Source organism: Centruroides vittatus, unplaced genomic scaffold (assembly GCF_030686945.1).
Source record: "Centruroides vittatus isolate TY-2023 unplaced genomic scaffold, ASM3068694v2 contig_847, whole genome shotgun sequence".
Lineage (NCBI taxonomy): Eukaryota > Metazoa > Arthropoda > Arachnida > Scorpiones > Buthidae > Centruroides > Centruroides vittatus.
In genome coordinates, this window is record NW_027122552.1 from 58,325 (window position 1) to 71,560 (window position 13,236).

General features: G+C 29.5%; 1 protein-coding gene across 1 annotated transcript in view; it reads left to right on the plus strand.

The window, feature by feature from the left end:
* Positions 1-6,093: 6,093 nt before the first annotated feature.
* LOC136982509 (ATP-binding cassette sub-family C member 4-like) overlaps positions 6,094-13,236 on the plus strand; it is an 82,763-nt gene continuing 75,620 nt past the window's right edge. The window contains exon 1 of the mRNA XM_067279005.1: positions 6,094-6,203. Within this exon, the coding sequence (XP_067135106.1) occupies positions 6,139-6,203 (65 nt within the window). The 5' untranslated portion in view covers positions 6,094-6,138. The remainder of the gene's footprint in view (positions 6,204-13,236) is intronic.

The window sequence follows — 13,236 nt, forward strand, 5'->3', positions numbered from 1 at the left end:
AATGCTTAAATAAATAAATAAATAAAAATATATTTACGCAGATTAGGTGATTAGGTGAGTGCAATTGTCCAGCTAACTTATACCATTTTGCTACTAATTACTTTGACGATAGTGTGAAAGTTCGAACACACCGGAACGAAAAAGGTCTCTGGAACCAACTTCAGCAATAAAAATTTCTTATTGCACTTTTCCTACGGATTCAGAAATAAATCACGAGGAAATAAGTCCAAAATGTGGTGATTGGAAAAGGAGAGTAACGTGACCAACAATATAAAAAGGGGAACAGAGAGGGGGAGGGAGTCCCGTTACGCCGTTCATAACAGTTATACGTAGAGTCCGTCCCGAAGGAAGCCGACGCCGGAGACGAATACCGAATACTCTTCCGAATTTCCGTACGAGGACCCCTCCACTCGAACGACAATGTATGAATTCCCAATCTTTGTGAACTCTCTCTTCTCCGGGTACCCCCCCCCCATCTTGGGTGGAGCGATGTATCTCTCAATCGTATATGTTAATCTAGTTTGTTAATAAATTATTGTTGTTTATTCAATCGATGTCAATTATTCGAATATCGCCGACGCTCTATCGTCGGACCCATCCACTTCCTCCACTCACGTAACTCGTAACAATATCGGTATCGCCAGCCTCGACAGTGGGCAGATCTCACCGACCTATTAGCCGAAAAAAGGAGGTACGATTACGTCATACCTCCCGTACCCACAATAGAGAAGGAATTATCTTTCTGGGACATTTTAATTTACGCTTAAGCTACAACATGGCTGTCCACAGGGATCTGTTTGTGGGCCCCTGTTCTGGGACATTTTATTCGATAACTTCTTCCGTACTGACTTCGGCTACGAATGTCGTGTCTACGAATATGCAAACGATGCCTATTTGGTTTTCCGTGCCCCATCAGATCCTAGATGGAAAGGGCAGCCACTGATTAGGGTTTATCATTTCCCGGTCTTTTGCTTGTCCCGGGTTTCCGTGATAAAATGAACCGTTTTCCGGGGCAAAATTAATTATTTTTAAGATGTACAAAATATCATGAAATGAAATGATTATTTTTCACTTTTTAAAGTAATTTAATACGTTTTGTAACCCCCAAAATCATATTAGTAATGCTGTGTAAGATATATATTAAAAATTACCTTGTGAAAATTTCTACGTAATTCAAAATAGAAAAAGTTTATTAAAGTTTGCTGGAAACTGCATACAACAACAAACATGCCTTTGAATTGAATTGAAAATTTAAAAAATGAACTTAGATCAAACTTCTAATTTAGAAGATAATTTTGTTTTTTTTAAAATAAAATATAATAAAAAATATTGTAAATTTTTGTAAGATTTTAAAAAGCAAAGATGGTCGATACTCCGATCACTCAATTTCATTCTTACTTTAATAATGAAAAGTCTTGCTACCGAGAATGCAAAATTTCCTTATCTTTAACACAAAATAAGGAAGAAGTGAATTTCTGAGAAATTTGCAGGATTTCTCGGGATAAGATAAATTTTCCGGGACATTTTCCGGGTTAAAAAAAACAACCATGATCCCGGGATCCCGTTCCAAAAACCATTTTACTGACATTCTTAGAGAGGGTTTTAATAAATAGAAATAAATGTTCAATTTTGAAGTTTAGACTATTTACGAAAAAATACAATATTTTTTGAGTCTATCTTTAATCCTTTCCACACTACCATAGAAGTAACAGTTACAATGGTGTTATTATAAGAATAAACTTCTTTCACAACGTTAAAAACGATCAAGTACCAGCCTTTCATTAGAGGTTCTGACACTTTTACATTACAAACACAAGGAATTCTTCTCACCATACTGTCCCTTATCCAATTAATAACTGCTTCTAGCCCTCTGGTGATAGGTACAGTACATGGAAAATAAATTTACAATTTTTTTTTACAAATACATCATGGTAAATTTAGAAAATTGGCAATTGTAATTTAAAATATCAACGAAAAAATTTATTCCTATTATATTCCATAATTTTACATGTTATGATTCACATTTGATTTTTAAAAAATACACGTTTTAAACTATTTTTAAAAATTCGGATTATTCGTGTAAATTCAGAAAAATTTACATTTACTTTAGATTATTTTTTTTAAAAAAAGAGAAGATATCAAAAATTTCTCAAATTAAAGAAATGAAAAATATTTTCGAAAAGCGGGTCAATTTGCCATTATTCTTAATTATGTTTATCTAGTAAAATATACGATAACAGTTAGACATCTTTCTTGTATATATTTTTTCGGAGCTATTCAAAGTTTGTGAAATAAGAAAAATGTATTGATACTTTTTCTGTCGTCGGATATATTTAAATATTTTAAGAGCATTTCATCATATAAGGAAATCAATAATATTGACCATAAATGTTTTTAAATTCTGAATTTGATCACCATTCTTTCAGTATGATTTCCTTATGCTCTTCTCTTTCATCTCTAGAAGAAAATTCTAAACTCTCACATATTGTATAAATGACAAATTACTTTTACTGACTTCTTATTATAGAGACAATTATGAGAATATTTGTTCTGGGCAATCGCAATTCAAAAGATTTTCTATTTCATAATTTTTGTAAAGTGTTACATTGCATCATAAGTATGTTTTTCCAAAGCATATTTGAAATTCGAAAATATATGCATTTTAATACAAATATTATATAAAAAATTATATCGAGAAAAATTTCTAATGATAGAATATAAATGAAAATAAAATTATCAGTAAATAAATATAAATTCTTGATATTTATACGTCATGAGTGAATTTAAATACACATATCCTTATAATACTAAAGAGTAAAGGTTCAGTCTACTGTTTATGTTAATGAGTCCTTGAAGTCGCGTTCGGTCTACTGTTTATGTTAATGAGTCCTTGAAGTCTCTCTTCAACATATAATAGACAGTGCAGTTATTATTGAAAAGAGGAGAAAATTATGTAATAATAATTTTAAAATTTTAAAGAATTTTTACAAAATTTTATTTGAAATTTTACCTTACAAATAGACTGTATAAAACCAGATTAATTCTATTGATTATGATAAAAATATTAGAATTAATTGTTGTGCTTTGGAATAGATAATTTACAATCAATTATCGCTACAAATATATATTGACATCAGCTGCAATATTTTCAGTGAGTTCAGTCAATAATACAGTTTTTAAGGATATTTCCAAATAATAAATGTATTTAAAATAATGAAAGTGGAAAACAAATAAACATTTATGTTATTTGTTTATATATAAAAATCAATTTGTCATCGGATAACTGTATCTAGCTACTCACTCCATTAGAATGATTAGATGCATGGACATTAATATAATGGATTCATTATTGAATTAGAGCAAACGCCATTAATCTAATAAAAGAATGGCACTTAATCTAGCCATTAATATCAAAGGTAGAATGATAAACTATTTAAATTTACTTATATTAATTAAAAAGCATTTATCTTAGAGTAATTAATGTATCCGATTTGTATAAATACGTCAAACTAGTTGTTTCGGTTGCATATGGCAGGTTCACATAAAAACGGAAGTGTCTTTAATTACAATTTGTGAGGATCAGCAATACATCAGTGATATTGACATAAAGAACTTCAAGTCAAAAACATCAGTAACTACGAGTGGCAAATAGTAATACTGTTAAAGCGCAAGAACGTATGACAACAGTATCCATAATTGGCGCCGCCTGTCCAGCAATATAAAGAAAGAGCAGTGTAATGTTGTTCGATTTTTCACAAAAATCGACATTCGTTTGCAAATGTTGGTACAGTAATTAAATACACAACTGCTTGAGTTGTGGGCAAAGGTATATGAAAGAAATTCTAAGGTTCAAAACAGCCGTAGTTCATTGGAAGATATGGATTCATGGATGGAACATTAGAGAACTTTCCACAGAACTGTGGCAGAACACTTTGTTCAGGGGAAAAAATTGCTTCTAACGAACCAATTTCTCTTACAGACTGATTTATGTTGCATTATCACTATCATGAAATTTGGAAAATATCAAAATATATACTAATGGTAAGGTGAAACTTCGAAACGAAATATAATATACGAAAATATTGTTTATAAAGGCATGGTTCGATATTAATAGAGAGAAATTAAGATTTATTTGTAAATATTATATTGGGTAACGAAATTGAGAACTATCACTACACAATAGTATTTCACATATTCCGACATACGTTGGGCAATCAACCAGTTTCTGTAAACGTATAATACTTATATTTTGAAAAAACAATACACCAGTATAGCGCTTGCTGAATTTATTGCCAATCTCAGAAGCAAACAAATGTTACTGTTAAATACAGTTTGGCTATACATAAATTACTAAATAACTATATTAAACGTGAAGCAGCGTAGTTAATAGCGAGGTTGAGACCGATGTTTTAAACGCGTAAACGTGTACGTCGGACGTTCAGCGCCGCTTTCCTGTAAGCCCAGAAGTTTGACAATGATGTTTGGAAAGTCAGTTGAATCACGCTGAACATTCCAAACGCCATTGTCAAACTCCTAGGCTCACAGGAAAGCGGCGCTGAACGTCCGACGTACAGTACATGTTTTCGCGTTTAAAACTTCGGACTCAACCCCGCTATTATTAACCATATAAATTTATATTAAAATATTTTATTAACCTTTCAAATAGTTCAGAAAATACAATTGCATTTTTGCACGTTATTAAATAGCAATATTTATACATCTTAGGTATTAAATTGTAGTTTTAAATAAAACGTAAATATATACAGATATACCTCACCTTACGTCGATAATTGGTTCCAGGAGATGCGACGTAAATCGAATTTATTTGTCTCGGAATTTACTTGTCACTAGGCTAAACAACAAATTACCATTCCAAGTTCTGTATTTTATTAATAAATGCATTTTTAATAATATATGGTTAATAAAAATCCATTTTAAGCTTACAAACAAATAAATTTTAGTTTTTAATACAGTACAGAAAAAAGTAATCTAAATTTACGAATACATGTACTATACATACGTACAGTACATACATGTTAATATACATGGTTACAATTTGGTGATGTTTACAGCACATCGCGGACTCTTTATTTGTGAATGTGGTTTCCCTAAGACATTATAAAATAAGATGATTTTTTAAGGTTAAATAACAAATACAGTTATTAAAATTATTTTGCGATAAAAGAAAATAAACTAATTTATGTTAAATTTACCAATATCAAGTGGCGCCGACAACAACGCTAAATGGTAGAAATTGGAACTACCGTGGTAAACGCCAATAATGAGCACTTAAAGACCGCTAAATAAGACAACACAGAAACACAGATGTTTTCACGTTTCGCTCTCTAGGATTTATGATGATTATATTAACATTTGCTGTAAATGTACATATTTTAGTATGATTTTATGTGCTTTTAATGCTTTTCTAGTGATATTACGACTTCAATATTTGTGGCGGACGGATTTAAAGTCGAATAAAATGACTCTAATTTGATTTTTAATTTTCCATATACTTTGTTGACAAACGAGGTATAATCGAGAACGACGTAACTCGAAACGACGTAACTCGAGGTATACCTGTATATTATCATTCCGATGTCCGTTATAATTACACAAAGCCAAAATAATCAAGGTATTAATATTCTATAATTAATAATTTGACTAAGTAATTTGGTACTAGAGGAAGACGTTAGATGTCTTATCTAAAAAAATATTATAATAATTAATAATATTACTAAATAATTTGATAATTTTATTTAAATAATTTAAAACATTTTGGAAGAAAAAACCATAACGCAGCGTAACTTGCAATTTTCACTTACTCTGTTAAATCTTTTCTTCCAGAATTATTATGTTAAGAATGATATAGCTTATGTAATCAGTAAGAATTATTTCAGAATTATGTACAAATGATATAGCTTATATTATACCAGTGAGGAATCTTTCTCTTAAGAGAAAGATTAAACTGTTTGTTACATCAAGTGAAAATATCATGGTTGTGTTAACCAAACCAATAAAATAAACCTGTACACTTTAATATGCGGAATTGTATATATTATCTGACAGATATGTAGATTTGATGAGTAGTAATAAACAAGCAGTGTAGAGAACATTTCAAATTCGACATTTTAATATAGAATGGCCGAGAAAAAGTATAGTAACATATACGATTCTGCTGGCGTTTTTTCTCGTATGTTTTTGTGGTATGTAATATTAATTTAATTTACTAATGACAAAAATAAATATATTTAATAATATTATTAACCGTTTTATAATTTAATCATAATTTCATATATTTTATACAATATATAACTGCTAAATCCCTTGCGACTCTAGTTTTAAGCCCAGGTTGCAATTTTTTTTTCAAAAAAGAAAATTTTTACTTGCTCAGATGATACGTGTAACAGAGGGAAAGTATGGTGATCCGGCAAAATATGATCCCCGAGTCTTTACATTTTTGCGTCACAACGTCGAAAAATGCAAAAATATTTAGGTGTAATTTCTGTATGTATGGATGTCAGTGTGTGTGGGGCACGATTTTGTTCACAATCTGCAGCTTAATAACTTCTCTGTTGTTTGTCGAAAATTGCTGAAATTTTGCAGGGAGCTGTGCTTATTAGGGGAATTGATGATGTTAAATTTTGGTGACTAAAAGTCGAGGAAATCGAGTAGTGGAGTGGAGGTCGCGAGTATCGCCAGTAGGGTCGGACATAATGACGATTGTATCGTTATTAGCATTTACAATTGTTTTTTATAAAACTCATCACGACCCACAAAATTAAGCTTTTTGCCATTCTGTACAGTTAAAAATATAAATTTTTAAGAATAAAATATGATAACAGATGGTCCCACCAAAATTTTAAATGTTGGCGAAAAAGTTGAGCAAACGTTAGTGGTTTATTTTATTTATTTTTTTAAATTATCAGAAAGTACAGATCCATCACCTAAACTTTTAATGTGCACTATAATATGAAAGTTATATATTAATAAGGGTTTTATGGGTACTCGAAATAAATCGAAAAAATAGAAAACTTTGAATTTATATTTTGTATTAAACAAATTACACGCTGTTCAATTCGATATGGAATTAGTTTAGTTTTATTCCAACATTTTATGCAAAATATAATTAACAAGTCAATTTTGGTATTTATATATTTTAAGTCATTTTATATACAAGATAGTACATTAACGTTCATATAATAAAAATTTCAATATGAATTTTACATTAGAAAGCACTTATACTCCTTACAAAGTGTAAGTTATTATCTGAGCTAACTGCAATATTTTCTGACAATGATTAATCTGTCACGTAGGGTTTAGTTTGTAGCATGCTCTCTTTATATAACTGTAATTTAAAACATGAATACCTGTTATTACGAACTTAAACTACTTTATTATGTACATTTGTTATTTACACTTCGACGGTTTTGCTATCAGTACATAAATATTAATAGGAGATTTTAGAAAGGAAGAAGTTAAATTTTCCAGCAAATAACATTCAACATCGACATATTCATTCCAATTTCAGTTAAAACAATGACTGGTAAATTTGAAAATAGGATTTTAAAAAAGAAAAAAATTATTTGAGTTATTTAAACTTTATATGTGATAAAACTGAATATATTATGTAAATAGCTAAATTATATATATATATATATATATATATAATATATATATATATGCACAAAACTGAAAATTTAGTTTCAGAAATTATATATTCTATACCATTGAAGAGAATACGAATCCAGTACAATTACACATTTTATATGGCTCATTAAATAAAGGTTCTACACGAAAATTAAATATTTTTTCTTTATTATTGTAGAGATTACAATATCGCTACAGGTCTCCTCTTTCTTTTTTAGACAAAACTCTATCAAACAAAACGTATTAGAAACATTTCTGTTTAATTTTCCGAAAAGAACTCTTTTCTTCGATTTCCCAACATTCCAATTTCGTTATGCATTCCTTGTTCCAAATTTTTTTTTTAATTTTAAACTTTTTCTCTTAACATTCTTTCAAAATTTTTAACTTTAGCATTTTTAGAACAATAAATAAAATAACGTGAATAAAATAAATATGAATCCGACAAAGTATATATTAAGGCATAAATATATATAACACAGATCACACTCAGGGGAGGGTAAGAGTAGGTTCCATATCACTACAGTTTTATAAGAATATTAAATGTTATCTTCAATTCCGATATTTATCGAGCCTTGACCAAAGATTTATTCAATATAAGAATAATCGCAGCGTAGATTAGGAATAAAAATGTAAAATATCCAGGACGATTTGAATATATAAAGTTAGAAAAAACAATAAACGTGTTCTTATTACGTCACTCACACACCCCAGGAACGACAAAGGGCGTAATATAGTTTCTTTTAAAATTTTCGACATATCTAACGAATATTTTAGAAACGCACGACAACTGTATATAATATGCGATGAGAAATATTTATTTCTTGACAATAGTTTTTGTTAATTTAAATATAATTTATACGCGTTTCTATTAATCTATTCTGTTTTTAAAATGTTTTGTTGTAAAATATTCATCTCATAAATTTTTCTAAAATAACATGCATATATTTCACAATATTCAATTACGATTCAGAGTATTGAATGAATTATTTTTGGCTGAGATTAGTTTAAAGCTATATTTAGAGGAGAGCAAATCAAATTGATTTAATAAATAATTTATTTGCATTGTTTATATTATTTTTCTATTAATTATATATATAACTAGCTGACCCGGCCACGCGTTGTTGTGGCTCAAAATGTATCTATTATAAATGTATAACACTTCCCCCGTGGGGAGAATTTCAAAAAATCCCTTCTTAGTGTACATTCTCTTGACGTACCCTATTAAAACGCAATAAAAAACGCATCTAAAATAGTATAATAAAAGCCGAGTTCTTCACAGTAAGCCTTAATCCCGCCATTTTTCCCGCTGGGAAATATCGAAAAATCCCTTTTTAGTGTATATTCTGTTGACGTAACCTATTAAAACGCAATTAAAAATGCAAAAAACCGCATGTAAAATAGTATAATAGAAGCCGAGTTCTTCACGGTAAGCCTTAATCCCGTCCATCTCCCCCCACTGGGGGGAATTTCGACATGTATATTATATAAAAACACGTGCGTATTCGAATGCAACGTTGTGTCAAAATTTCAAAGGAATCGGTAGGAACAAACGAACGTTATATTTTATTTATATAGATAGATAGAAAATGATCTGCTTCAGTCCATTCTCACAGAAAAGCAAACTTAGGTCGTCGGAAGTTAGCGCCATCTGTTGGACATAAAAGCCTTAATCCATATATAAATATATTTTTGAAAGGGGGAAATGGTGTAGGGGTATGAAAAATAGATAGTAGCCGATTCTCAGACCTACTGAATATGCATATAAAATTTGGTAGAAATCGGTAAAGCCGTTTCGGAGGAGTAAGGTAACTAACATTGTGACACGAGAATTTTATATATAAGATTATAATAGATATATATACTATATCTATTTATCTTCTATATATATATATATATACTATATATATATATATATATATATTATAGAATGGAATTAAGTTAAATGTGGAACGTCTGAGTCATCCAGCTCTGTTAAAAGCGCGATAACATGAATGCGTATAACCTGTTTGCCCTCTCCACTGGATGCTCATAGCAGTAACTCCATGTTTTAGGAACGATTATCAAAATATTAAGCACGGAATGGATGAATAAAATTTTTATAAGTAATTAAAAGTTTGGTATATTGTACAGGTTATTTGACAAGAAAACAGCTCTTATCTAATGATAAAAACACTGATTGGTTTTTATATAAACAACAATTTTACAACTACAGTTTGACCCATTTCTGCAACTTCGATATTATAAATTAATTTTCAATTAATGATTTTACTTCCCAGTTTGTTTAAACACTTGGATGTGGTTAATGATTATAAATTCGTTCGAAATTAATTATGCTTTGAAAATGACTGCATTCAATGTATTCAATGTACTGAGACATTTACAGAATTCAGTCAAAATAAGGGGAATAGTATTTTATTTGCAGCAAAGATTGCTAAATTCAAGTAACTAATTACTAGCTTTTTATAATGTCGAATTATTAATTGTAATATGTTCCTCAACTTTCAAATAATTTATTACTTTGCATACATTTGAAATATTTAAAGTGTCTACTTTATCAGTGACGAAAATTTCACTTCCGGTACAATTGAACTGTTTATTACCAGGTATATGTAGCTGAAATTTTAAGGTTTTATGAATATAAATAATAGACTATACCTTTACACTTTGATATGCTAAATACTATACATCAACTGAAATACATGTTGATTAAAGAAGTCATACTGTAGTAAGAGTTTCAACACTTTTAATATAGAAAAAAAAAGAAAAAATAGAAAAATTATTTATACGATTCAGCTGGTGTTTACGTTCAAATGTTTTTGTATTATGTAATATTAATACTGTGCATAGATTTTGCATTATAGTTATATGCAGAAATTTTTGATTATTCTTTCATTTTATATTTTATTACCATTCAATTACAGGTTCAACACCAAAACTGTTTGCATTTACAGTATTACAAAACTTATATGTTGATAAGGAATTTATATGTACCTGTACTTGAGGAATCGAAAACATTTAACTTTAAATTATTTGTTGTATCAAACACGTTACACACTGTTCTTCTCGATATGAGATTGGTTTATTTTTTAATTCTAATATATTTTGCAAAATATAATTAAAAGTCAATGTTATTATTTATTTAATGTTATATATTTGCAATAAAGTTACGTTATCCGTAAGATTATATAATGAACATTCATATAACCTACTAAAACTGTAAAGTAAACCAGCAATTATTTATTGTTATATAGTCACAATGCTAAACTGCAATTTTTATCATATATTTAATTTCAGATATATGGTCTTCACCTCAAATTACTACTGTAGTGTAATACCTCTGTACACCATACATTTTTTTAACAATAGTCGTGCTGGTCATATAACACTTTTCAGAAGAAACTTTTGAACTGAAATAACGTGACTTCCGCTTTGCATCAAAAGTTGTTATATAGTAAATCGGGGCCTTCTTCCCCTAATATTTTTATACTAGGTTTTGTCTTACATATATTTACCTCCTTTTTCGAAATTAAGAAATTACGGACACACGATCGGACAACAGTGGCAATTTATAGGTCTACAATTTTTTTAAATTGAATCTTAATAAGGAATCTATGTTAGAATGTACTGTTATGCCCTAGCTAGATTATACTAGTGTTTTGATAGACTGAAATTTTTTTCTGAGAATGACTACTTATTATCCATATATAATTCTTTAATGTAAGGTATTTCATACCTTACATATGAAAGTCAAACTACTTTGTAATGTACATTTGTTGTTTACACTTTGATGTTTATGCTATTAGCATCAATTAGAAATTGTTCTTTACAAGATTTCTACAAAAGTTTATTTACCTAAAAGATATTTGATTGATTCATAAACCGTTTATAATCTGCAGCATCTAGATTAAATGATTGAAATTTACAGAATTAGAAAGCATTCACAGTTATTAATGGCTTTATAAATTACTTGATGTAATAGGAAATAACTTCATTCAGTTCTAGAGATTAGTGTTACAAAAATTATAATTAGATTTTAGCATAGCTTTGTATAGTGTTTTGAAATATTATTTGTTGATGTAAAAGTTTTTGGAATTTTCCTGACATCTATAACACAAACTTTATTTTCAAACCAAAAATAGTTCGCTCAGAAAAGTAATTATCATTGCATTCAAACACCTCCTTCTATATTTTCAGCAGTTTGCACAGTTCTGGTGAATAATACTCACGCTGATTTCACTGGAATAACTTTGTAATCGCGATTTTCAACTCGTCATCAACAGTGAACTGCTTCTATCTACGACGTGTTGCGTGAAGCTACAAAGATAGTAGTCTCAATATGAACTGGTTACATATTAGGATTAAAGAAATGGAATAGAAGCAAAGTATAAACCATAAATCATAGATATTAGCCTAATGCTCATGCTAAGTTTAGCTACATGGGGTGGAGAGTGATCCTTTCAGCCAGATTAAGTAGGTTCTGCCCAGTCAACCATGACGTGTATTGTTTTGCATTCTTATGAAAAAAGAGCGCCATTTTAATCTGCAATTAAGGATTGTGAATAGCATCAGTCAAGAATTACAGATAAGAACAGTGACTATAGTGGTATTAGCGGAAATAACTCTCAATGGTCTGCTCTGATAACATTCCACCAAATACACAGCGTACATAATATTGCACTGATGCAATTTCAGTTTTGGCACACATAATAATTATTCACATATGATTGTGCACCTCAACAAGCTTCACTTACAAACCCCACAAGAAAATTCCTGATGCTTTCTGCCAGAAAACAATTTCAGATATTGCAAATAAGTCAAGAAAATTCCAGAATCTTTGCATCATATAAATTCGATAAATAAAAATAAAAACTATAATTTTCACACTGTGTTTATCATTGACAGGCTGCATCAAACAATATATCAAGTAGGCCTACTCAAGGGATTATGTACTCTTCTATTAAGTGAATAAAACATGTATTGTAAAATTTTTAAAATTGTAGTCGTTTATAAAATGAGTGAGAATTAGAAATATGTTATATAATATCAAATGCGGTTCAGATACTAAAATTCTACTACATTCCTACATTCAGTTGTTTAGATATTTTTGATACGCAATTAGAATTGAAACACATGTGAATAATTTACATGAACTTCCGATTCGTACCACAGTGTTCTTGCACATGTCTTATGTCAATTTCTTATTACTTTTGCCTTTTTTGTTCTCATTCTAATCTGTGAACATTATATCTTTAAAGGGACTTAACAATGATGTCAAGACTTCAGGTGTACTGTTGTAAGAATGAAAAAAGGCTGTTTGTTTTTGAGAAACTAAAAAAAATTGTAACAAAACTAAACTAAACAATTTTTTTTTAAATGCTAAAATGTCGAATTTGATTATTTGTGTAAGACGTTAATATTATAAATATAAAGATATATCATTCTTTAGTGAGGATTTAACTGCAACTAGTAGTAGCTTGCCCATGTATATCATTCCTTTCCAGCCATGCCAGTCATCTAGGTGATACCTTTCAAGAGAAATACTTGAATTGATATAATGTGACTTCCGGTTTGTGTCGGACGTTCGCATAT